Genomic DNA, 26,741 nt, shown 5'->3' with positions numbered 1-26,741 from the left:
GGATTAAAAATAAATGCCATTTTAAAAGGGGGGCAATATACAGCACAAACTATTGTAATATAACCCCATTAAGCACTACACTATGATTTCAATTTCTAATATGTATGCTTTCTTAAAGGAATCTTCTTTTGGTTGCATTCATGTACTGTGTACCCTGTTTCCCTGAAAATTAAACCTCTGTGGATGATAAGCCCAATCGGGCTTTTGAGCGCATGTGCTAAAATAAGCCCTCCCCCGAAAATAAGCTCTCCCTGAAAATATTGCAACCCAGCAACAGCCATGAGGTGACCACATTCGCTGCCTCCTGCACCTCAAAAATAATAAGACCTCCCCCAAAATAAGGGCAAGTGCTTATTTCATGGGTCTAAAGAAAATAAGACCCTGTCTTATTTTTGGGGAAATACGGTAGATATATTAATTTAATGCAGTGGTATCTTGGCACTCATCATTCATTGATTCTGGAAGGTGTGTTGAGAAACCAAAATGATGAATACCAAACAGATTTTTCCCATAAGGAATAATGTAATGGGTCACAAAGCAGCCAACACCAAACAAGTTCTAGCTCATGCGTTGAGTACCAGAAAATGATTAACCCCAGGACAAAATTTCTGTGTCAAAATTCATTAAGTATCAAATTTGATGAGTCCACAACCTAATGGCTAAAGAACTAACATGAAACTGTCTTTTCATAAGTTCAAAATGTCTCTCACAGGCTATATCTTCCCTCATGCAGACTGTGCAGACATACAGTATGTTGTTGCCTGCAGTTGCCTCTTCTCAGCATTAGAGGCTTTAATTTTAATTTTTAGAGACCCTCGGAAGAGCGGCCACAAATCAGCAATGCTTGGAAAACTGCTGCCTCATTTAACAGCTATCTTGCTTAGCAACGGAAATTTTGGACTCAATTGTGAGCATACATTGAGGCCTACCTGTGCTTGCTTTAATGTTGACAAACATTTATGTTCTTAAAATACGCAAGTCTTTCAGAGGAACTAATGCTAGATTTAATTTGCAAGCATTTGTAGTTTGCAGTCACTGTTCAATAGCAAACCAGCACAAATTTTTACAGTATTACAGTGGCATTTGAATATCTGAGATAGCAACATTCATATTTCTGTTGCTTTTTCAAAAATTAAACATGATTTCTGAGAGCCCCTGTGGTTGAACAATCCCATCAAGATTTACTTTCATAGTCCTGAAAAATTACTGTACAGTTTATCTCCTACGATGGCTTCATTTCTTTAGCACAAAGATCATATCTAGTTTAAGTTATTGGGTTGAAACTGAACAATAAAAACAAAAGTGAGCTTTATTTCAATTCTATAAGTGAAACTGGATTTTTCAGGCCAGCGTGTTAAACAGAGCGACGTTAAGAACCAATTCTTTTGCCAATTCTGCCTGTAGTTATTTTTCTTTTTTTGTGTGTTATATTTTTTTTCTCTAGATCTTTACTGACGTTTTCTGCAACAGAAGTCTTGATTAATGCCAGATGTATAGCAGAGCTTTATGAAATACATTGCTATGTTCTTCATTGCAGATCGATAAATACTCATCTTTTATTTTTCAAAGTTTGTCTTTTACTGTTCCAAAAACGCCCTCCAGCTGGAATGAATTTACACAATTTAAGACTCAGGCAAAGTCATAGTGATAACTCAACAACATTTTACATTTTTATTTTAAAATATTGTATTCTCTTCACTGGGAAGAGGGTAGTTATTCTAAATGTATGATAAGGCACACATGCATCCTGTTTCTTTTAAATTTCCAAGAGCTAGATATTTAGGGTTGGTTACAATTAGCTCTTATACTTTTTTTATTTTCTGGATGGTGTAAAATTGCCAAGTACAGTTCGTCAAATCTTTATTTTCATGTATTAATGTTTTAATACTAGAATACTAATTCTAGGTAACCACCAATCTGAGAGACCTGCTACAGCAGGGATGTCAAACTTGTGGGCTGGATGTGTTACATGCTGGCCACACCCGTCCCGGTTTAAAGAGGCTTAGTGAAGAGGAAAAAATCATGATACATCACGTTGCGAGTTTGACACCCATGCTCTACAGACAAACCTTCCCACCTAAGCTGTGTGTTTACTTATGTAATTTATATCTTACCTTATTTTAATGAACAACTCAAGGCAGCAAATGTATCTAATACCCCTCCCTTCCTATTTTTTCCACAACGTCTCTGTGAATTGACTTGGGTTGAGAGAGAGTATCTGGTTTCTAGCTTAGTGCCTTAACCACTACTTCTCTACAGGTACAGATTTTAGTTATCTGACACACAGACAAACAAATTATACTATCTCCAACATGATAGTGTTCTGTGTGTGTCCATGTTTAAAAAGAAATATTTTGTTCTGAGAAGACCTTCCTATATTTTTTTTCACTTTGAGAGTATCAGATGCATGATTAGGATTGGTGTATTGCAGAAAGTGCTGTTTGCAATGTTTGTCTTAGTTTAGATTTAAGAACACTAGTCTTCCCAAGGCAATCTTTTCTGAAAGCAACTAGCAAACTCTAGTTCACCCGTGGCATTCTCTTGTTGTGTTCCTAAAAATAAAATGTTAAGTAAATACAAATGTTTTCAGGAACACTTGAAGTTTCAGAATAAATGATTTGGACTTGTATTCTGCTGAGGCTTGCAGAAGGATTGAAACTTTGTAAGAATCTATATTGATGATGCGTCTTCTAAAAGAACGCATGAGATTGTTGCTTTAACATGACAAGGGTTTACATGCAATATAATCAAAATATATACCTGTCAGATATTAGCCTGCATTAGGTTGGTTTAATGTAACTTTGCTAGAAGTCTTGAACCTTTGGAAGTAGACTTGTTGCTCTCACTTTCTAAATTTTCTCAGTTTCTTCTCTCTAGTATGTTTTCCACCTTTCAGTCCCTTCTACCCTTTTCCTATAGAAGCTCTACTGCTTGTCCCATGCCTCACCTTGGATTCTTCCTTTCCTTCATTAACTTGTATTTCAGTCTGGCAAATCATGTTTTGTCTTATTGCATGTTGGTGCCGCTCATCTGTAGTCCAGATTTTTTGGCAATTTAAGAATAAAACCTCTTTTAATGATTGAACAAAGTTAAATGTTATGCATAGCAAAATTGGTTCACTTGGTCTTTTAGTGCCCTCTGTTGGCTAATACAGATGACAACTATTTTGTATCTACAAAAACCCATTATGATTCCATGTCATCTGAGAAAATTAAGGAAGAATGAACTTTTGGTAATACACCTTCTGTAATTGTAGTGAGTGTACGGTAGTAGTTGGCTTTGAAGGACAGTGGAAGAACCATTAGCAACAATCAGATAAACAAGGAAATTATTTACCAAAATGCCTCAGAATGCACCCATACAAACACACACATATACAGACATCTCAATTCACATGGAGGTAGAAGAAGGAAGAAGGGAAGCATATTCAGACCAGCAAGATTCTATTATTATAACTTTTCTCACAGAGGTAACTTTAGGTGTGCAATGTCTGTTCCTTTGTCTGGTCTATCTTACAGAGCTAACAATAATATAAAAAATATTTACCATTTGGTAATGTACCCCTAACCTGCTCTGTAATCTTTTGTTGTTTTATCTAGAGAGATTTTGTAATAGTAAAGTTATACCTAGGCATGAAGGCACAAAGGAGCAAAATAACATTCAGGGTTTGTTTGTTTGTTTCTTTAAAAAAACAATCCTACAATTTCTTGTTCATTGAAATGCTGTAAAGCTAGGAAATCAGAAACTAACCGAGTATTTCCTGGGATTTTTTTCTTTCAATCTCAGTAACAAAGGGGGTTTAAAAATGATAATTTTTCTAAAATATGAATTGCAGATAATCACAAATGTAGATATCCTATTGGACCAAGTAAAAAATATAGTGGTAATGTTTTTATTATGAATATGCCATAGTTGTAACCTTAGTTTGTGGCTTTTGAACCACAAAGATGTCCACAATGTGTAATGGGGGAGGGGGGACATGGCTAATGATTGAGCAGCTGTACCTGATTTGAAGCCAACTTGACTTGGGTTCAAATCAAGTAGACCATCATATTGTATGTAGTTATATATGGCATAGACCAGGGGTGAAATTTGATTGGTTCTATCCGGTTCGGGCGAACCGGCAGTGGCAGAGACTCCACCCAGCTATCCAGACGTTATCACATCCTGTTTTTGGCACTCTGCACATACACGTGCACTCACATTTGCAAATTGTACTGAAGGTAAGTTGATTTCACCCCTGGGATAGGCCAAAATTAAATAAAAGACCATTTACTACAGTAAATAATTGCCCCTTTTGCTGATCCTGCTATAGAAGCATCAAGATGCTTCTGCTTCTACCTCTACTTTGTTTGTGATCGGACCTATGTTACAGGACAACCTGGATTGAGACTGGACTCACATTTTAAAAACTTAGAAAAGGGCGTCAAGCATCTCTATTACAGAAGCATTTTAAGTTAGAGGATATTTGTAATGCTGTTAGTTTTGAATATTTTTAATCAGTGTATTGAATTTTAAATGGAATTTTAGATGATGTGAATCACTTGGCATCCCAAAATTGAACAGGAGTCATAAATTTTTAAAATAAATTTATAAACAGATAAGGCCCTTTTTGTAACCTAAACAGTTTATGAAGAAAGGACTAACAATTCCCAAAGTCTTTGAACACAGATGTGGTTTCTGGTTCTATTATTTGTTCAATTATCATTTAGTTTTTGGAGTGTCACTTTCCCTTCAGCGCAGTTGCCATTCAGCTGTTTTGGTGACAACCGGTTCTTCTTTGTAGCATTAAAAGCTATTTCTGCATTAATTTTCTCTTCTGTAGCTTCTCTTCCTGTACGAGAGCTCCCTCTACTTGAAGATAATTGGTTTTGTCTTGTCAAAGCTTGCTAGTTGAACATTTGAAATTCTTTGACTATCTTGTATTAATAATTTTAGTAGCTTGTACAAAAAGGTTTGCTGGTCAATGACTGAAATAAAATTACTGACATGTAAAAAGATCATCTTATTAATATTATGCTTATAAAAGTACCAGAGCACTTTTATCAACTCCTAGAGTGGTCACTGTGGAAGCAGTTTGTAGCTAACAAAAGAAATTAGTCCTTCAACTATGGGTTGTTATTATTATTATTTTGCACCCATCCTAGATATAGTGACATAAAGAAATTTTCCATTTTCAATAGACTAAATAAATTATATTATTATGGTAACTGACTAGTATTGCAAACAGTAACACATAGAACTCTACAAAGCATTTAAAGGGGTGTTTTCTGTTGATGTACATAAAATTCATCTAATCATCCAGAAAAAGAGTGATGAGAGTCATTATTAAACTGTTGTGCGAGTCTCTATAGAAAACAGTATAATAAGACATGGGCCAGTGGTTTGACTGTTCCATCATTACAGCCGCATAACCTTTTGGCATAAGAACACTTCTTAAATCTGCCCTCGAAAATTGCTGACGGTAAAATATTAACACATAGTAGCATAAAAGCTCTGCACTATTTAGGTACAGTTAATCAAAAGCACCTAACTGGGTTAGACATTATTCAATTGGCTTCCTAACTCAGCATATTCCTTATTCTCTACGTGCAATCTGGAATTCCACATTCAGGATCCTTGGTTTGAATGCGGCATTTCCTATTCTTCTCCAATCACAAGGAATTTCCTGTCTTTGCTTCTGAAAATAAATGGTCGGATCTGAACAATCACAAGTACTCTGATAGCACCATAATCACCTCAGTAAAATAATAACGAGGTCAGTAAAAATATGGATTAAAGAAAAAATATTGCAAGATGGAAATTAAATATTATCTCCATGAGAGATCTTCTGTGAGATCTTTGCAGAGGCCACTCCATAGATCATATCTGGGGATTTTGTAGGTCACACAGACTACATTTAGCCAGTAGGCGGTTCTAGTCTGATCTGCGGCATTGGTGGGAGGTAGGGCATCATCATTGGAAGGGGGTGAGGCATTGGAGGCAGGGGTGGGTCATCATGTGGGGGGAGGAGTGTTGGCAATGTGGTGACAGTGGGGACATAGCATTAGCGGCCTTCTACAACAGTCCCAGTTTATCATGTGGAACTTTGAGAAAATTAATTGTCCACCCATGCTATAGACGAAGAGCAGCATACCTCAGTGAAAGGGCATGTGATTTGCAGAGAGGATGTTAGACTAAGAATTAGGAAGTTACCAACCCTATCTGGAGTGAATAAATCAGACTTTTCTATATGTCTTTGCTATCCTCTAGTGATGATCTGGATGTTTGCAACCCTGATATTGTAGGCTTACAGTTCTGCACTTCTCTGGGAATGGGGGAAAATGTCTAGTCCTAGGTCAGTGTTAACGATCTGGAGCTAAATTAGCCCATAATCTGATTCCACTGCTTATAATAGTAGTGGAATCTATGCCTGTCTTCAATCATCACCTCCTTGGGTTGCTTTGGTAAAATTGTTTTCAACTCAGGCTGACTTACAGCATTATTTTATTGGAGAAAATTGGAGGGGGAAAAGCATGATTTTCTGAAGGAAAGGTGACATACACATATAATAAAATAATTGCTTTTGCATATTCCAATTCTCAAAATGGTTCAGATCTTCATCTTAAATAAAAAAATATCAAGGGAAACATCAGGACTATCAAGACAAACTCATTATCAGTGAATGAAATCAGATTCATAGATAGATGATAGATGATAGATGACAGATAGATAGATAGATAGATAGATAGATAGATAGATAGATAGATAGATAGATAGATGATAGATGGATGGATGGATGGATGGATAGAGATAGAGGTATTGAAAGAATAAGATGTTAGCAGGATGCCAAAATGGGATCATAATAAGGGCCAATTAAGACTCTTGGACATTCATTTACATTTGTTGCTGCTTCATATTTACTGGAAGGATGGCAATATGCACACTAAACCAACACATTTCTCTAGTGCCTTAATGGTAGATTTAAAAGAATGGTTACAAACTCAATTGGGTTTGGAGATCTCATGTAAGACAACAGAAGAGGAACAAGCTGCTCCTGAACAACAGCAATCACCAGAATGCTAAAACTAAATTGAACCACAGTGACCAGAATACAAAGCAACACCCTCCAAAATGGTGTGTAGCCATTTTTTCTGATGTTAGCAAGCTGAAGAAGGATGACTGGTTCACTTTCTTTCCCTGCCATTTGACAATAATTGTCACTAATGAAAATCATTGGGTTATGAAAATCAACAGGCAGTATATAAAAAGAAAAAGAACATAAGCTCTTTATATCCATCCAAATTGCCAGGCCTAGCATCTGTTTTGTTCTTTGCAGTAGAAGGTCACTTTGAATAGTTAAGACCTCAGCTGCTTCTGTTCACTTTAAATAACTGAAATGGGAATAAAGCTGGTTCTTTTATTATTTTAATAAAAGCTTTTAAAGTCTCTTGACCTAAAATCTCTTGTTCTGATGTAAGAGAGCAGTTCCGTGAAATAAGGATAAAATATGAATTTACAGTGCATTCAGATTGCATGTTTCTATATCATGTAATCACTACTTTGCTTTCTTTATATTTTAGCTAGAAAGTGCTAGAAAATTCTCAGCATTTATGTGTCAGTGTCAGAATGAAGATATATAAAAATTGGAAGACTGTAGTACTCAATAAGTCTGAGTTAGATAACTATTATGAGTAATCCTCTAAATCAGGGGTGTCAAACTCAATTTCATTGAGGGCCGCATCAGGGTTATGTTTGACCTTTGTGGGACGGAGTGGGCATGGTGAGGATGGGCATGGTCAGCATGATGTCACTCGTGTCGGGGGTGCCTCTGGTGGTCCGAGCATTCTACCAGCGAAAACAGGCTCCCAAGCTCCATTTTCAGCTGTGACGGCTTCCTGTAACCATCTGCCAGTGAAATTAGAACTTGGAAGGACTGCATACGGCCCTCCAAATCTCCATTTTCGCTGGCAGAGGCACCGCGGACAGTCCTTCACTATTTCCAGGACAGCTCTGTGGGCCAAATCTAAGCACCCCACAGGCCGAATCCAGCCCCCAGGCCTTGAGTTTGACACCCCTGATCTAAATACTTGAACTGTTATACTGTGACCTAATCATCATCATATTCTACTACTACTTTATTAAGCTGTTGTATCATATTCAGTTCAATTTGATGTAACATTTACCAATTCAAGCACATTTTGGCAGTCTTATGCCAGCCCTTTCCTCCTTCCTTAACATCCATTTTTGAAAAATTTGGCTTGGTGCACTTTTTTTTTGAAAAGTTTTTTTTTATTTTAATTGAACAAAAACACACAAAAAAATCATCCTTCATTACATTTTGTAGAAAGTGTGTCGATTAGTTACAGATAACTTTTGTGCATTTCTTCCACAATCATTGCTTATAGTTCATATTAGATTATACACTTTAAATCAAAAATCTTTGTATATCTTACTATCAATGTACCACAATTCTCATTTGACTACAATTATTTGAACATGCTTTTACCTCAAATCATTCATACTTAAAGACACATAATGGCATTCATTAGCTATTTCAAAAAAATCCTCCAATAACATTACATCTTAATGACATCTTTTAAGTAAACATCAATTAATAAAGTTTCTAAACCTCCCCCCACTTTTCCCCAACTCACTGTTTAGAATTTATATCCAAGTTACTTTTGCCAATATCATATCATATATATATATATATATATATATATATATTGTTTTTTTAAAACATATTTTTATTTCCATTTCATAACATACAATCACATGTATACTATACATAGCCAATATCATATAGTATTAAATAATGATTACATCAGTTCCTCTTGTCCTCAACGCCCCAAAAAGATTAACACCCATTATTAGCTCTTCTACTCTCTATGCACCTCTTTCTTCTACCTCTCTCTTATTTCCTATCTTCCCTCCCTCTTCCTTTCCTACTCTATTTCCCCTTCCTTTCTCCTTCTCCTCTCTCTACATTCCACTCCTCCTTATCCTCATCCTCCTCATCTTCCCCCCTTACCCTCTCTCCTATCCCTCCCTTCCCACTTTCCTTCTCCCTTCTACTTCCCACTCTTCCTTTCGTTGGTGTATTTCCGCTTCCATACTACTCTATTTCCTCCTCCTTTCTCTTTCTACTCTCTCCCCTTACCACTCCTCCTTATACACCTCATCTTCCCCCTTCACCCTCCCTCCTATCCCTCTCTTTCTATCTTTATTCTCTCCTCTACTTCCCACTCTTCCTCTGATTCACTTAATATGTTTCGGCATCTGAGTAAAATCCCTTCTGTGTTGATGGTATTTATAATTCCATTTCAATATACTTAACAAAGAAAAAAATAACAGTATACATGTACAATCATCCAACATCCCTCCAACTTAGTAAACTCCACTCCCTCCCACCCTCCCCCCAAGCCCCTAACCTTCCCCCACCCTGACTTCCCATATCATGTATATATTGTTAAACAATGTAGTTGTAGTTGTAGTTGTAGCTGAGTTTATTTATAGGCCGCCCTTTTCCCTGAGGGGACTCAGGGCGGCTAACAACTTGTATGGGAGGGGAAGACATACAATAACATAAAAACACAATGTATAATTAAAACCAAGCAACATTCATACAACATTCGGGTGGGGGCGGACTATGGTCTTTACCCCCAGGCCTGGCGGGATAGCTAGATCTTGAGGGCTGTGCGGAAGGTCTGAAGGGTGGTGAGGGTACGAATCTCCACGGGGAGATCGTTCCAGAGGGTCGGAGCTGCTACTGAAAAGGCTCTCCTCCGCGTAGTTGCCAGCCGGCACTGGCTGGCAGATGGCACTCGGAGGAGGCCTAATCTGTGAGATCTTATGGGTCGAGAGGAGGTGATTGGCAGGAGGCGGTCTCCCAAGTACGCAGATCCACTACCATGAAGGGCTTTGTAGGTAGTAAGAAGCACCTTGAAGCACATACGGAGATCAACAGGTAGCCAGTGCAGCTCGCGGAGGATAGGTGTTATGTGGGTGAACCGAGGTGCACCCACAATCACTCGTGCGGCCGCATTCTGGACTAGCTGAAGCTGCCGGATGCTCTTCAAGGGCAGCCCCATGTAGAGCACATTGCAGTATTCCAGCCTAGAGGTCACGAGGGCGCGAGTGACTGTTGTGAAAGCCTCCCGATTCAGGTAGGGTCGCAACTGGCGCACCAGGCGAACCTGGGCAAATGCCCACCTGGTCACAGCCGACAGGTGGTAATCAAAGGTCAGCTGTGGATCCAGGAGGACTCCCAAGTTGCGAACCCTGTCTGAGGGGTGTAAAATTTGGCCCCCCAGCCTGAGCGATGGAACACCAACCAAATTTTTGGGAGGGAAACACAACAGCCACTCGGTCTTTTCTGGGTTGAGTACAAGCTTGTTAACCCTCATCCAGTCCCTAACAGCTTCAAGTCCCTGGTTCATCACGTCCACCGCTTCATTGAATTGGCACGGGGCGGACAGATACAGCTGCGTATTGTCCGCATATTGGTGGTATCTTATCCCGTGCCTCCGAATGATCTCGCCCAGAGGTTTCATGTAGATGTTAAATAGTACGGGGGACAGGACCGACCCCTGCGGCACCCCATATGTTAGGGGCCTCATGGTCGATCTCTGTCCCCCGACCAACACCGACTGCGACATGTCCGAGAGGTAGGAGGAGAACCACTGCAAAACAGTGCCTCCCACCCCCACCTCCCGCAGTCGTCGCAGAAGGATACCATGGTCGATGGTATCGAAAGCCGCCGAGAGGTCAAGGAGAACCAAGATGGAGGCGTGGCCTCCATCCCTGGCTCTCCAGAGATCATCGGTCAATGCGACCAAAGCGGTTTCTGTGCTGTAACCAGGTCTGAAGCCGGACTGGAAGGGGTCCAGGTAGTTGGCTTCCTCCAAGGACCGCTGGAGCTGGTAGGCCACCACCTTCTCAACAACCTTCCCAATAAAGGAGAGGTTGGAGACTGGACGATAGTTGTTAAGTACGGCTGGATCCAAAGATGGTTTCTTCAGGAGGGGTCTCACCACCGCCGTTTTAAGTGCGGCGGGGAAGTGCCCCTCCCGAAGCGAGGCGGTAATAACCGCTTGGATCCAGCCCCGTGTCACCTCCCTGCTGTTAGCAACCAGCCAGGAGGGACACGGGTCCAGTACACAGGTGGAGGCACTCACAGCCCTCATGGCCTTGTCCACGTCCCCGGGGGTAACATCCTGAAACTCAACCCAGCGATGGTCTACCAAATCGTCCTCTCGTGTCTCGGCTGGCTCTGCAAAGGTGGAGTCCAAATCCGACCAAAACCGAGCAACTTTGTCCGCCAAGAACTGGGCATAGTCTTCAGCCCTACCCTGCAAGGGGTCCCCCGTATCCCTCTTATTTAAGAGGGACCGGGTTATCCTAAACAGGGCGGCTGGACGGGACTCGGCGGATGCAACCAAGGTGGCAATATAAGATCTCTTTGCTGCCCTAAGTGCCCTGATGTAATCCTTGGTGCAGGTTGTTAAGAGTGCTCGGTTCGATTCGGATTTATCGGACCTCCACAGGTGCTCTAGGCGTCTCCTCTGGCGCTTCCTCTCCCGGAGCTCCTCGGTGAACCAAGGAGGCCTCCGGGATCCGCCGCCTCGGAGGGGCCGTAGTAGCGCAATCCAGTCGAGGGTCTCCGATGCTGCCGAATGCCAGGCAGCAACCAGAGTCTCTACCGGACTGTGGGCGAGAGTATCAGGAATAACCCCAAGCTCCGTCTGGAACCTCAAAGGGTCCATAAGTCGCCTGGGGCGGAACCACTAAGTCGGTTCCTCTTCCCTACAGTGGGGGTTTGGTCTTCGGAAGTCAAGCCTCAGTAGGCAGTGGTCTGACCACGACAGGGGTATGATCTCATTACCCCTCAGACCAAGATCACAAGTCCACTGCTCCGAAAGGAATACGAGGTCGACCGTGTGACCCGCAGAGTGAGTTGGGCCCCGAATTATCTGGGTCAAGCCCATGGCTGTCATGGAAGCCATGAACTCCTGCGCCCCATCAGAGTGTTCACTGAGCGTAGGCAAATTGAAATCCCCCAGGACCATAAGCCTGGGGAACTCAATTGCCAGCTCGGCTACCGACTCGAGGAGCGAGGGGAGGGCTGCTGCAACGCTGTTGGGAGGCAGGTACGTTAGCAGCAGGCCCACTTGACCCTTGAGGTCCAGCTTCACCAGTAGGGACTCACACCCGACAAGCTCTGGAGCAGGGATCCTACGAGGTACTAAAGACTCCCGAATAACAATAGCCACACCCCCACCCCTTCCCTGAGCTCTCGGCTGATGAAGCACCTGAAATCCTTCTGGGCACATCTCTACGAGGGGGACTCCTCCCTCCGGGCCCAGCCAGGTTTCAGTAATACATGCCAGGTCTGCCCCCTCGTCTAAAATTAAGTCCCGGACGAGGGGAGCCTTGTGAACAACAGACCTGGCATTTAGCGACAACAGCCGGAGACCAGGGTCCTGATTACTCGCGCCATCTGGCCTCAGAGTGGGACTCATAGGGCCGGAAGGAGGGATCTCTGTGACGTAGCGAACCCTCCTTCCCCGGTAATGGCCAGCCCTAAAGTCCCCACCATATCTGCCCCATTGATATTTCCTTGTTGTTATTATAATTGGCTAAAATCATTTACTATTTATGTCCCATCTCCTCTTGTCAGACTCCCCCCCCAAAAAAAAATCTTACACCTTTATAACAAGATCTAAATAAAATTTTATTAATAAAATTTATAAGTCTTTTTCCTAAGTCACAATTTGCAATTTATATCCAAATTTCTTTTACTAGTTTGCCAGTACATGTATATATCATTAAGCTGTATCCATTATCATTTCATTATTGTTATTATAGTTAATTATTTGTTAATGAATAAACATTTGATAACAATCTAAAACAATCTAAGAGTCACTAAATTCCTACTTATTGATCACCAAAATCAACTATTTTTTTATTATCAACTTTCATTGTCAACCTGTATCTTTCCAGTAACAAAACAGTCTTATCTCTCTTGCCAATTGTAGTGTCAGTCTTCTTTTTATCTCCTTTATAAGGTTCTTATAGACTTCTCTCCACACTTTGTTGCTTGAGGGATCTCTCAGGTAATCTCATTGCCCACCAGCTGCTACTAAAATTAGCTTGTCTTTGGTTGTCAATCTTGCTTCTGAAAAAAATTCTCTTCTTAAGTCCATCATCATTACCATTTTTTTTCTTCTGTATCCTGGAATCTGGAGTAGAGCTCCAATTTGTCTAATTCCCTTTTCCATATTCCCTTCTTTCCACTTTCACCCACATTTGCTCCATTAATAAATTCATCTATTGTCTTCTCTTTATCTTCTATATCTTCATTCTCTCCTTTAATTTTGGGGCCTCTAATCCCATCATCTTTTGCTGTGAGGAAGACTAGTCTTTCCAACTTCTTCTAAATTCTCCCATATCCTTCCAATAGATTTTGAATTCCAGCCAAGATATTTTGGGATTTTAAGGTTTCCTCATCTGAATATTGATCCATGTTTCCAAAAAAGAAGAAAGAAATAAAAAAAACTAATAGCCACTGCCACTCTAGCCTTCCAGGCCTCTTTTATTTTTTTTATTTTAAATTGACTTGAGCACAAGTTCTTTTATGCTCTTCAAAGGAGAAGGGTTCTGTTCCCCCCGCCATCTTTCCCCTGCCAAAATAGTTCTCAAAGACACTTGTGAAAACAATTCATGCCATTGGCTCTTTATCAGTTTCTGTAAACAAGTTGCAAACCCTTCAGCTACAAAGTCAGTGAAATCAAAGAAGGAAAGAGAAGAGATACGTTGTTTCAAAAACCCCAGCCTTTGCCCTCCAAGTGGCAGTGTGCTACTTTTCACTTTCTAATATTTACCTCTGGCTTAAAGGAAACAAAGTTCTTTAGATTTCTTTTAGTGAAATTTAATAACAATAGGAAGAATTGTTAAAATAAGAAGGAAGATTTTAATCCAGAAGTCAAAAAATAAAGAAGCAGAAGAAAAAAATCAATCCGTTCACTTTAAGAGGAGAAATGAGAAACGTTGTGAGCATTTCAATCCACAAAGAATAGTTACAAAGAAAAAAAAGCTTTCCAAAACAATCCCATATAAGTTAATTTCACCACTCATTTCTTTTGCTTAAGGATCTAATTGGGCTTTAACAAAAAATTTCTTTGGGCAGTCTTTCGCAAGATAGAAAAAATACCTCACCAGATGGACTCACTTTCTCTTTTCATTTCCTTCCTTCCGGGGGTGTCCCAATTTAATCAGCCTGGGGGCTGCCTGTTTACTACCGGCTTGAGACCAGCAAGGCTTCATCTTCCTGATCACCATCTCTACGGGATGGTCTAGGTCTCAATGGACCGTCCAGCGGCAAAAGTATCAGCGGAAGTCTCGGAGTATCGAGATCGCATGTTGTGACATCGTGACGTGACTACGTCTTCTGGCTTGGTGCAATTTTTATGTTTTTATAACTTTATAGCACAAGACAATGTAGTAGCAGCATATTTTGCAGATGAGTGAACATATATAGCTAGAAAGTTGAAATGACATTTCTACAAAAATATTTTTCATCATCTTGCTTGTTTTTCAGGATCCCTTAGATCCAACAAAGGCTGCATTTGTGATCAGTTCCCTTGTGCCATGTGGAGTGGCTGAACGTGCTGCTGCACTCTTCCCTGGTGACCGCTTAGTCTCTGTAAATGGTGTGTATTTGCATAATATTGGTCTAGAAGAAGCTGTAGAAGTTCTAAAATCTGTACCACGTGGTGAAGTTCATCTTGGAATCTGCAAACCTTTGGTGGTAAGTGACATTAAATTTATGTTTTATAACATACATTTTCCTGTTCAGTAATGGTTAACACTTGAGAGAAAGTCACCAGGATTTTAATGGAAGCAAAATATATTTGCCATAAATTCTTTGATGATTTATCTTCTTTCTGAGTTTTGCCATGATTGGAGGTCCAGATGTTGTATGCTACAAAAACAGGAACATTTTGTCTTGGAGAAATGACAGTCTCCTTTTTTATCTCCTTTTTAGTTCAAATTTATATCCCGGTGTTTTACCTTAATGGATTCTCGAAATAGTTTTGTATCACTTAAATCAAAGATGTACATTTACAGTGGGATTAAAATTGTATTTTATAGAACAAAACCAGTAGCAGCCATTTAATAAAACATTGGAGATCACACTAGAGGCAATTAACATTGTGGAATGAAGAGAAAAGAAAAGAGTGAATCAGTGGTGGGTTTCAAAAATTGTTCGAACCTACTCTGTGGGTGTGGCCTCCTTTGTGGGAGTGACTTGCCCATGTGACTGGATGGGAGTGGCTTGCTGCCTATGTGACTGGATATGAAGATGCCAACGATACTTGTCAGAACCACCTTAAATTACCTCACACACAGCACTGGCATGCATAAGAATATGATGTAAACTTGTTTTTTAAAAGGCATCTTTGGTTTGCGTTAAAACAACTTCAACACATGCAATGTTCTGATTGCACCACAAGCTCAGTAGTCATCCTTACCTTTCACAGAGGCACTGAGTTTTATAAATATGAGCATGGTAGTGTAGAATAATCATATCCAAGGACCAGTGGTGGGTTTCAAAAAATTTTGGAACCTCTTCTGTAGGTGTGGCCTGCTTTCCGGGTCCACTGGTGGAACCTCTTCTAACCGGTTCAGTAGATTTGATGAACCGGTTCTACTGAATAGGAGCAAACTGGTAGGAACCCACCTCTGGAGTGAATGCAACTGTTGAGAGGTTTCTGTTTGCAGTAATCTATACTACTGTGGAGAGAGTGATGGCTCAGCGGATGCCCACAAGGGTTTGAGACTTTAGTGCTGTGCAATGGGATGAACCTCTATTATTTGCCCCAGCTCCTGCCCACATAGCAGTTCGAAGAGTATGAAAATGCAAGTAGATAAATAGGTAGCACTTTAGTGGGAAGGTAACAGCATTCCGTGCACATGATCAAGGAAAAGGGTCTTCAGGAAACGTTGACTCCCTTGGCTAAGAAACAGAGATGAGTTCTGTCACCTAAACTTGGATACAACTGATATGGGACACTATTACTTTTACCTTACACTACTGTGATTTAAATAAAATTAAAATTCTGCCTTTTTGGGAAACTGCATTGATAATCCTTGTCCTTTGTTGATAATCTATTCTTGTGTTGCATACATCATGCCTGATGTTTCATAAGCTCTCTGTTCATATATGTGTACAAGATTAAGAATATTCATTGCACATATAAGTGTACAAGATGTGTAATGCTGCAAAAAATGTGCAAGTTCTTCAGAACTTTTCATGAGCCTAGATATATCAAAATCATTTGTCTATTGTCTAAGATTTTAAAATAGTTTCAAGGAGGAATGTACAGGCTGAATATACTGGCCATTAGATGCAATATACCTTTCAGAATGCTTTATTATTCAGAATAAAGTATTCTGAATAAATAATGCTTTATTATGTAGCATTCTAATTAATAAAAGGTATGATTTTATCTAGCATTCTAAGACAAAGAGCAAACTCTATAGTTGACCATACTCTAAGACCATAGGGTCTGGAAAAAACAATAATAAAAAGAAATATGTTAGTCTTTATATTGGCAAAACAAGATATTAAGTCAACTGCTTTTGGCTAGCTAAATCAAATCAAGTTTTTACTACAGGCTTATAACCAGAAAAACTACTTAAAACCTATAGAGCAGGGGCATTTTTATTGTCCTAAAAGTGTTAGGCAATTAATTATTTTTGATATAGTTTTAAAAGAAAATACACATTAATTTATAACATGTACAAACTGTATAATAATCAGAGTATGATAGGTTATAGAATGGTTTGTACTTTGAGGAGTCCAAATGATCCAGCAGCTCCAGAATTAAAAAGAGTCATCTACAGCATACAATATAAAGACTGCAACAGGCACCTCATAGAATGCATCCATGAACATCATCTACCATAACGGTCAGAAAACACAATGAAAACTCTTTAATTTCACAACATATAGGCAGGCTTAACCCAGTGGTGGGATTAAAAATGTTTTACTACAATTTCTGTGGGCGTGGAAGAGGAAGGATACTGCAAAATCCCCATTCTCTCCCCACTCTTGGGAAAAGGTTACTGCAAAATCCTCATTCCCTCTCCACCCCACTAACCTGCTTGCCAGTTCTATTCTCCTGTTCAGGGCAACAAAAGAAGATCAGCTGGGAGACAGTGGGGGCGGGGCCAGCCTATTTGCCAGTTCTCTGAATTACTCAAAATTTCCGCTACCAGTTCTCCAGAACCTGTCAGAACTGACTGAATACCACCTCTGACTTAACTAAAGTTTAACTCGGAAACAGTGATTATCCTAATCCAAAAATGCTAGAGAATTCCTAGCAGGCTAGCACTGTAACTAATTGGCCATCAATAGACACACAAATGTAAACAACATCTACATATTGTGCAAAAGAGACAATAACAACAACACCTAGAAGTGATAGATTAACACCAAGATTAACTTCAGATCAACAATCAAGAAGTAAACAATACCCCAATCAAGGAACTGCTAAACAAGCTAACAATAACCCTCCTAACCAAAGAATCAGCAAAACCGCCTTTCCACTAATGTTGACTGAGCAAACCATTAGCATATAAAATGAGAGCTGACATACTCCTTACTAGCATTGATGATGTTACTTAGTTTGGTTAATAAAACATCTGCAAAAAACCAACAAGCTCAGAGAGCACCAAGGACCAAACCTGAACTACAAATATTCTCCTTTATCAGATTGTACTTTATTTAATTATTACATTTATTTGTTGATCATTTATTTGCAATGTTTGCAAGGCATACATTTCCACAATTTATCATAATCTTAAATGAGTAAGATTATGTATCATTTGATACATAATTGCAAATTGCAAATATTATGCAAGTTTTAAAGTATAAGGCTGTTTAGACTATGTTGTACTTTCATGGGTCCATAGTGGTTTTTATTTAATTATCAAAACTTAGCTGTGGAGTTCTTATAGCCTTAGATATTCCTAGGTAATTCACTAGTCCCACACATTTAATTAAAAAGTTAAAACTCTACTAAAATATGCTGCTTAAGCCAGTGGAAAGTGCAGATAATGATGAGCTAGGAAACTGCCCTGCTGTTTTTCCGTTAACTTTATTAACATAGGAATTTGTGGGCAGAAGTAATTTAAAGTAGACAAAATAAATCATAATGATTTAGATAACATTTTAAACTGTCCAAATGTTGGGTTATTGAATCTAGCAGTTCTTTTTCACATTTCTCTGTATTTCCTGTATTATATATTTCTTCTTAGGACTGTCTACAGGTAGTCCTCGACTTAGGACCACAATTGAGCCCAAAATTTCTGTTGTTAAATGAATTTTGCCCCATTTTACAACATTTCTTATCTCAGTTGTTAAGTGAATCACTGCAGTTGATAAATTAATAATCTGGTTAGTAAATAAATCTGGCTTCCCCATTTACTTCAATTTGTCAGAAAGTCGCAAAAGGTGATTGCATGATCTTGGTCCAGTAACGGTTATAAATATGAACCAGTTGTCAAGCATTTGATTTTTGATCATAGGATCGTCGGGATGCTGCAAAAGTTGTAACTGAAAATGGCCATAAGTCAGTTTTGTCAGTGCCATTGTAGCTTTGAATGGTCACTAAATGAACTGTTGTTAAGTTGAGGACTACCTGTATTAACTTTCCATTTTACTTTCTGTACTTCTTTGCAGTAGCCTCAGGCCCAGGAATTCTGGGAGTTGAAGTTGTAAAGGGGTCATAGTTGCCCATCCCTGCCCTACAAGCTACTTTGTCCACAAGCTCTTTCTTGCTTTGTCTTCTCTTTTTAAAAAGTTAGGGTTTGATATTTTCCTGAACAATGACTTTCTTTTTTAAGGGAGAAAATAAACATAATGGGTCTTCTGTGGAACCCGAGAGACTTAACAGAAGTTCAGTATCTCAAGAATCAATCGATAATATTCAGTCATCAATCCTCCTTGCAGCTCCAAAGGTTTTCTATTGATTTAAATTTCTGTTACAATAACATTAGTCTTATGTAAAGGGCTTTTTCAGAATGAAAGTTGAATTGAGATATACTAAATATTTGTTTGAATTAGTTGTGGTCTTTCCTAAGATGTGCCAAGAGCCAAGGTGGCGCAGTGGTTAAAAGCAGCACTGCAGGCTACTGCTAGATCAGCAGGTCAGCGGTTCAAATCTCACTGGCTCAGGGTTGACTCAGCCTTCCATCCTTCCGAGGTGGGTAAAATGAGGACCCAGATTGTTGGGGGCAATATGCTGACTCTCTGTAAACCGCTTAGAGAGGCCTGAAAGGCCTATGAAGCGGTATATAAGTCTACTGCTATTGATATTGCTAAATCTAGATGGGAAGAATGTTCCTCCAAGTAAACTTCCAGGTGGACAAGTTTGTTCATATTGGCAAAAGTTGGCAACTTGAAAGTTCATTAGTAGACTAGTGCCACTATGATTGTATAAGATAATTTCAGTAGGTAGCCTCATTTCTTTAGTGTGAAATTATGTTTATAAATTAAACAAACTAAGAAAATGTTTTGTCAGATCTGTCTGTCCATCTGCCTGCCTGCCTGCCTACCTACCTACCTACCTACCTATCTACCTATCTACCTACCTACCTTATCTGTCTGTCCATTCATCCATCCATCCATCCTTCTATCTGCTACTAATTGGCTCTGGTTTGATGTTTTGTGTAGGGCTTCAGAAATGAATCTAAAGAAGAACTTGTTGATGAGCCCATCTTGGAAGAGCTTGTTGATGAGCCCATCTTGGAAGAGCTTGTTGATGAGCCAACCTTGGATTTGGGGAGACAGTTTCAACTTATGCAGAGTGAAACAGATGTTGATCAGGAATCCTGGGAAATGCATGAGATTTTGAAGCCCATGGAAGAACAGCTTGGTGAAGAACGAGAGATGTTAGTGGATGAAGTGTATGATATGGATCAAGATGACGAAAGAGGTCTGTCAGTAAACATGAGGGAAATACCCTCATCTCCTGTGGTGGACGTTGAAACTGAAGGACATTGGGTTGAAGAATTAGACTGTACTGAAATGGTAGAACTGAATCCTGCAAACGATCTTAATACTGAAGAGGTATTTACTGATATATATTTATGGAAAGTAAAGAATAAATGAATGGTATTGGAATGTCATATATTCAGTGCAATTATTACTATTCTCTTAATTATAGTGCTTTAAAATCCAGTACCTAAATAGTGTAAAGATTATTAAGGATATTCAGGTGCTTTCTCTAGATACCATTAGCATAATACTTAAAGAATTCATAACAGATTTTGGAAAGCAGGGTTTAACTAATGATATGTCAGTTTTTAAAACCAGCTTCTGCTAAACTCATCTTTGTTTCTGATAGCATACAGCTAAGCTAATGACTTTCAATTCTGAATTGCCTTTATTTTTCTACTGAAGAATGAAGAAAAGAGTACTAATAATTCACTATTCCATGGTGTTTCAGTGGAGTACAGCCAAGAGAATCCTATGTTGGATGGTAAGTATTCAGAATAAATAAATATATTTCTGAGCCAAAATTATATGTGAAACATCAAGAGCAGGAGTTTAGTATTTGAAAAGGGCTAAATGTGGGTTTCAAAAGATACCTAAAACAGGTATCTTAAAAAAGGGTAAATGTGGGTCTCAAAAGATACCTAAAACATTTCAGAATTTGGGTGTAATAGATGTATAAGGATTTGTCATTGTGGAGAAAACCTGGATCTGCATAAGTCCCAATTGACAATCTATTACATGGCCAGAGACAGTTTACCCGCAAATTATAGTTACCTATAAGACAGGGGACGAGGTGGCTCAGTGACTAAGACGCTGAGCTTGTCGATCAGAAAGGTTGGCAGTTTGGCAGTTCAAATACCTAGTTCCTCATAATGGAGCGAGCTCCCATTATTTGTCCCAGCTTCTGCCAACCCAGCAGTTCCAAAGCATGTAAAAATGTAAGTAGAAAAATAGGAACCACTTTGGTGGTGGGCCTTCGGCATTTAGTCATGCTGGCCACATGACCACCAAGACGTCTTCGGACAGCACTGGCTCTTCGGCTTTGAAACGGAGGTGAACACTGCCCCCTAGAGTCAGGAACCTTTACCTTATAAGACAAATGTGATTGAAGTTGTTCTATGAAGTTTTAAAGGTCTTATATGTCTAATACCAACACCTTCAAACTGTGGAGAGCAGACTATCTTCCAGTGACGTCTGCAATGCTTGTAGCATCTAGAACAGTCCCAAGAATAGATTGACAAGTAGTAAAAAGTATATATTGAGGCTACCAGTGTATGAAAACATAGATATTCACATACATATATGTATATATCCACACTCACATCTATATTAGATAACCTATCTAAGAACAAGTTATGCAGGAAAATAAAAGATTCCCAAATATTTCCAAATATTACAACTGTTCAAGAAGGGCTGTGGGCTGTAAGTACTACCCCATCCAGTTTCCTTCATTTTGGAATGAGAAAATATTCAACCACAATGGTTCTGTTTATTAATATTTAGCTTCCGGTTACCCCATTTAATCCTTTATTTATGATGCCAATTGTTGGCTCAAGTTAGATTGTGTGTGCAGTTCTCATTCTGTACACATCCTCAATTCAATTATTTTAAGAATTCTTGGTATAATGCAATAAGTTTTCTGCCTATCTCTTTGTGCTTTCTCTTGGAAAGTCTATAGGGGAGATGAATCTTGAATTTAATTGAAGACAAGTGCTGTTCTTATCACAATGGACGGCCTGATTTTCTATGACTGGAGGATAGAGGAGAGCAGTTCAAGTGAACACTGTTCCCTTTCAAACCACTTCATTGGATGTGCATTGGCATGCTGTATGTCTAGTCCCACTCTCTTCTCATTTTAAGGGGACTTAAATGCCTGAAAAGAGCTTATTACTGAATAGTCCTTTTAGAAAAGGTTGTCTATGATTACTCTTAGTCTTAAATAAGTGCATCTGAGAGCAGAAAATAATAAATCTCCTCTTCTAAGGTATTGCAAACCAAGGTGACCCTAAAGAAGATTTATGCAGTGATGTTGATCATGAGAAATATAAAATAAAAAATGAAGATATTGATCCTTCCAGCTCCCAAGATTCTGCCCTATGTAGGGTAGTGCTGTCCAGGTATGAAGTGATGCTTGCCTAAAAATATGTTGGTAACTTTGATTTACTTGAAAAGAAATAAGAGAGAGAACTATTTTCTCTTGTTTATTATGAGAAAACAGCAATGAGTTGACAATAATTAGAGTTTTAATACATTATCCAATTCACTAAGTACCTATTGGAGGCAAAGGTAGGTTATTAATCTATTAGGGTCAAAGGTGTTACAAGATAGAGTTCTTTCAAGTTAAGCCCAAATCCATGTTGCTGTCTTGACCAAAATATGAAGGTGGTTTGCCATTATTTTTACCAGGATATTTTTTAAAAACTTGTAAGTCTAAAGCCTTGGGATGTTCCATTGGTTTCTCACATAAATACCAATAGGTATCACATATAACTTTTTAAACATCATGCAACATGGACTAGATCAGTGCTTCTCTACCTTAGCAACTTTAGGACATGAGGGCTTCAACTCCCAGAATTCCCCAGCCTGCATGAGAAGCCTTCAACTAATTTCTATTTTTCTTCTACTTCTTATAGCTAACGATGGTAGTGATGATCATGATGATAGAATCTTGTTTTGCTACAACACTGAAACATACCAACTGCACTTAATTACCTTCCTTTCTGTAGAAATAGATTGTATACTTAATTAAGAAGACAATTTCAGAGTATTTGTCTTTAATAAAGAGTTGGAAATGGTCCATTTTCATTAACATTTATAGAAAGGCAGAGAAGCTTGAGGATTCTGGGGAATGTGTAATTTTGTTAATTACAAAGAATGGGACACGTGTGTATATAAGTGTTGCATATTGTATCCATTTTCTTTAGTGAATTGCCTGAAAGAGAAGAAGGAGAAGGAGAAGAAACTCCAATTTTCAGTCACTGGGGACCCCCCCAAATGTATGTTGATAAATATTTTAGTATTCCTTTTGCCTTAATAATAATTTGAGTGTTGATCATTAAGTATTAGGAGAAGAGAAGCAACATGCCTCTCTTGCTGGAGGCACTTTGCTTACTCATTGCGTATTTTATACCATCTGGGAAGAGTAGTGTGACAATAATTCCTTGTAATATGCTAAAGGCAGAATTAATATTTATCAGGTGTTCTGCTGAATGATCTTATATGACTTCCATTGATTTTTACATAATTTCTTGTAAGTTTGTGTGCAAAATGGAAAGTGTTTTTATTTCAACTTTGAAACACTCAAAGAGTGTTTGGGATTGGAAAATTTGGAATAGTTTAGTTGTTTCCGGTCTCAGTGAAAACAAAATCTGGAGGGTTCTTACAGGGTGAATAAGACAAGGTTACTGGATACTGCCACACCTCCTAATTTTCCCAGTAGCTAACTTTCTTTACTTCTTCTTAGTCCTTATTTGGAGTCAAACAAATTGGTAGCAGCTAAAGGGAGGGTAGGAAAAGCGAGGTGCTAATGGAGAATGGTTGAATATGCGATGCTTGAACCCAAAACAATGGAAGGGACAGCTGTGCAACCAGACAGTCCATCCCTGATTTTTCCAGGATCTTTCTTTCTCTACCGTGATTTTATGTTCAGTATATCTACCAGACCTCCAATCTTCCTTGAGCTACCCAGTCTCCATAGCTTTTTTCTATTCTTCTCCAAACACATCTGCCTGAATCATGGGCATGCCAGAACTTTTATGTTTCTTTGTGGCCATATTTAGATTGCCCCAAACTAGCTATTCTACCATGAAAACTTTTACTCTTGCATGACTTTAATGCAATGAATTATACAATTTATGTTGTAGTGTGTGTGTATGCTTGTATTCTTGCATATATATTCTATTAGCTGACTTGCATGATATGCATTGGTTCTTATTAGCAGCTCTTTCAATTAAGAAAATGATATGCCTTAAAATAAGAAATGCTTAACTTTAAGTACTTTCTAGTAAAGTCCAGGAGCTGTAACTCTTGCTGCAAAAATATTAGTAAAATTGAAGTTATTTCTTCATAAACAACTTGTAGAATGCTTATTTCCTTTTATTTTATCACATTAAATCTTATAAACAAATTAATATAATATGATTTGAAACCGAAAAGGAATAATTAAGGAAGCTAACTGTATTTATCCAGCCATTCTAATGTGATTTTCATGACTGGACATAGAATTGATACATTCATATAACACAGATAATAAGCATCACTCTTTTTCACAACAGTACAGTTCTTAAAATTCACATATGAAAATGGCATGTTTCATTTTAAAAGAGATGGATTTCATGGGGATGAGTGACATTTGGTGTTCAGTGACTATATTTATTAATGTATTGAGGGGCATGGACTAGACTAGATTGAAGAAAATTAACACTAAAAGCAGGCATAGAGATCAGATATTATGACTTATTTTTATTTTTCTGAAACATTAAAGGGATTGGATTTTAAAATGGAATTAATTCAGGGAAGACTGAAATGAAGGACCCAGGTACGTATCATGCAATCTGAAGCTATGGTCCACTCACTTTGTGGTCTACCTACAACAAACCAGAAGCTTTGGATTTCTATAAGGTCACATATTTTAGCAAAAATCATGAAGCTCCAACTTTTTGTATTCAGAGCATTCTTTCTCAATTCTCTTTCTCAGAATTGAAATTTTTCGGGAGCCCCATGTTCCTCTTGGCATCAGTATTGTTGGTGGACATACAGTTATAAAACGCCTGAAGAATGGAGAAGAGCTTAAAGGAATATTTATCAAGCAGGTTTTGGAAGAGAGCCCAGCAGGAAAAACAAAGGCTCTCAAAACAGGAGACAAAATACTTGAAGTAAGTTCAGAGTTCTTTAAAAGTCTGTAGCTGTCTGCATCTGCCTGCTTGAACAGGCTCAATTTTTGGAGAGATTCTATTGAATACAAATTACAGATTTAGTAAATAGTAAATATTTGCAGCCTAATGTTAGCTGCTTATCTTATGTGTGAATACAAAATAATGATCATGTAAGATGTAATTGTGGCATTTCAGTTTACTGTTGTTGTTTTTTAGTGGGCTGGCCCTTATATTCTACAGAGAACTGCAGATGCCACTTATCTACATGAGAAAAGATTAAGTCCTACTAGAAACATGTGCAAAAATAAAGAATTTTTATTTTTGACTTATTGATGACAAGGAGACTAGAAATTGAGGAATGGGGAATTCCTCTTTGGGGACCTTGTGATGGAAGGGTTCCTGAAAAGGAGCTTATTCCCATCAGTTATCAGGATTTCTCTGTGGAGTGGTGCAGTCAAGAGGAGAGCATCTTAAAGCCAAAACAGTCAGAGAATAACAGGAAATGCTAACTGCTGTCAAAACGCATGCAATATTAGGAAACCAAATATGCATGAACATAAAGCAAAACAATCAGCTTGAAATAGACGTTTATTAAGCTCACTAAGGAAAAGGTGGCTCAGTGGCTAAGACGCTGAGCTTGTCAATCAAAAAAGGTTGGCAGTTCAGCAGTTTGAATCCCTAGTGCCACATAACAGAGTGAGCGCCCGTTACTTATTCCAGTTTCTGCCAACCTAGCAGTTCGAAAGCATGTAAAAATGCAAGTAGAAAAATAGGGACCACTTTGGTGAGAAGGTAACAACGTTCAGTGCACCTTCAGCATTTAATCATGCCAGCCACATGACCACAGAGATGTGTCTGGACAGCGCTGACTCTTCGGCTTTGAAATGGAGATGAGCACCACCCCTTAGAATTGGGAACGACTAGCACATATGTGCGAGGGGAACCTTTACCTTTACCTAAAGAAAATAAATTCAGCATACTGTTTAATATGGCCTTGAATTGAATGAATAAACCCAGTTATTTTAAAAAGTCAAAGAATTCAATCTTCTTTTTAAAAAATACTTTTTTATTAATCTAATAGAAGTATTTCTAAATGTCTTTGCTATTGATTAGATGTTATGTTGATACCGTGAGTAACATTTAGAGCCTAGGTGGCGCAGTGGTTAAATGCAGCACTGCAGGCTACTTCAGCTAACTGCAGTTCTGCAGTTCAGTGGTTCAAATCTCATCGGCTCAGGGTTGACTCAGCCTTCCATCCTTCCGAGGTGGGTAAAATGAGGACCCAGATTGTTGGGTGCAATATGCTGACTCTCTGTAAACCGCTATGAAGCGGTATATAAGTCTACTGCTATTTTAATCATGGGACTATATCTATTATATTAGCAAAGCTCTTTGGGATTGTTATTCAGGTTTTTCAGCTGACTGAGATCTTTTTCTAGAATTTGGAACAGAAGGAGTAAGTCTAAATGAGCTTGTTTCTCTGCAGGTATCTGGAACAGACCTACAAAATGCTACTCATGAAGAAGCTGTGGAAGCTATCAAACATGCAGGCAACCCCATTATTTTTGTGGTGCAAAGCCTCTCAACTCTTCCAATGGTAAGTTATCTCCACTTAATTACTTTTCTAAAATTTAATTTTGATGGAGAATGGATTCCAACATGGAAAAGGGGGAAAAAGATAGGCATCAGTCTGCATCTAGGCAACTCTATTTCTTAGAAATAGTTTTTGTTTGCTTTCTTTTCATTTTTCTCTTTCTCTTCATTTTGATTCATTCACACATTTTTTTTCTGTTAGGATATCTTCATCCATTCATTAATTC

At 38.7% G+C, this 26,741-nt stretch overlaps 1 protein-coding gene across 1 annotated transcript in view; it reads left to right on the top strand.

The window, feature by feature from the left end:
- The window catches only part of PATJ (PATJ crumbs cell polarity complex component), a 159,312-nt gene that overhangs the window by 49,513 nt on the left and 83,058 nt on the right, over positions 1 to 26,741 (top strand). The window contains exons 18-25 of the mRNA XM_087719579.1: positions 14,582 to 14,791; positions 18,895 to 19,008; positions 19,724 to 20,119; positions 20,453 to 20,531; positions 22,032 to 22,164; positions 22,972 to 23,043; positions 24,744 to 24,921; positions 26,408 to 26,518. Coding sequence (XP_087575705.1) covers positions 14,582 to 14,791; positions 18,895 to 19,008; positions 19,724 to 20,119; positions 20,453 to 20,531; positions 22,032 to 22,164; positions 22,972 to 23,043; positions 24,744 to 24,921; positions 26,408 to 26,518 — 1,293 coding nt within the window. The remainder of the gene's footprint in view (positions 1 to 14,581; positions 14,792 to 18,894; positions 19,009 to 19,723; positions 20,120 to 20,452; positions 20,532 to 22,031; positions 22,165 to 22,971; positions 23,044 to 24,743; positions 24,922 to 26,407; positions 26,519 to 26,741) is intronic.

This window comes from Thamnophis sirtalis, unplaced genomic scaffold, assembly GCF_051295495.1.
Source record: "Thamnophis sirtalis isolate CommonGarterSnake01/CBP01778 unplaced genomic scaffold, rThaSir2_p1.2 scaffold_7, whole genome shotgun sequence".
Taxonomy (NCBI): domain Eukaryota; kingdom Metazoa; phylum Chordata; class Lepidosauria; order Squamata; family Natricidae; genus Thamnophis; species Thamnophis sirtalis.
Note: the sequence above shows the minus strand (reverse complement) of the source record. Positions and strands in the feature narration are given on the sequence as shown.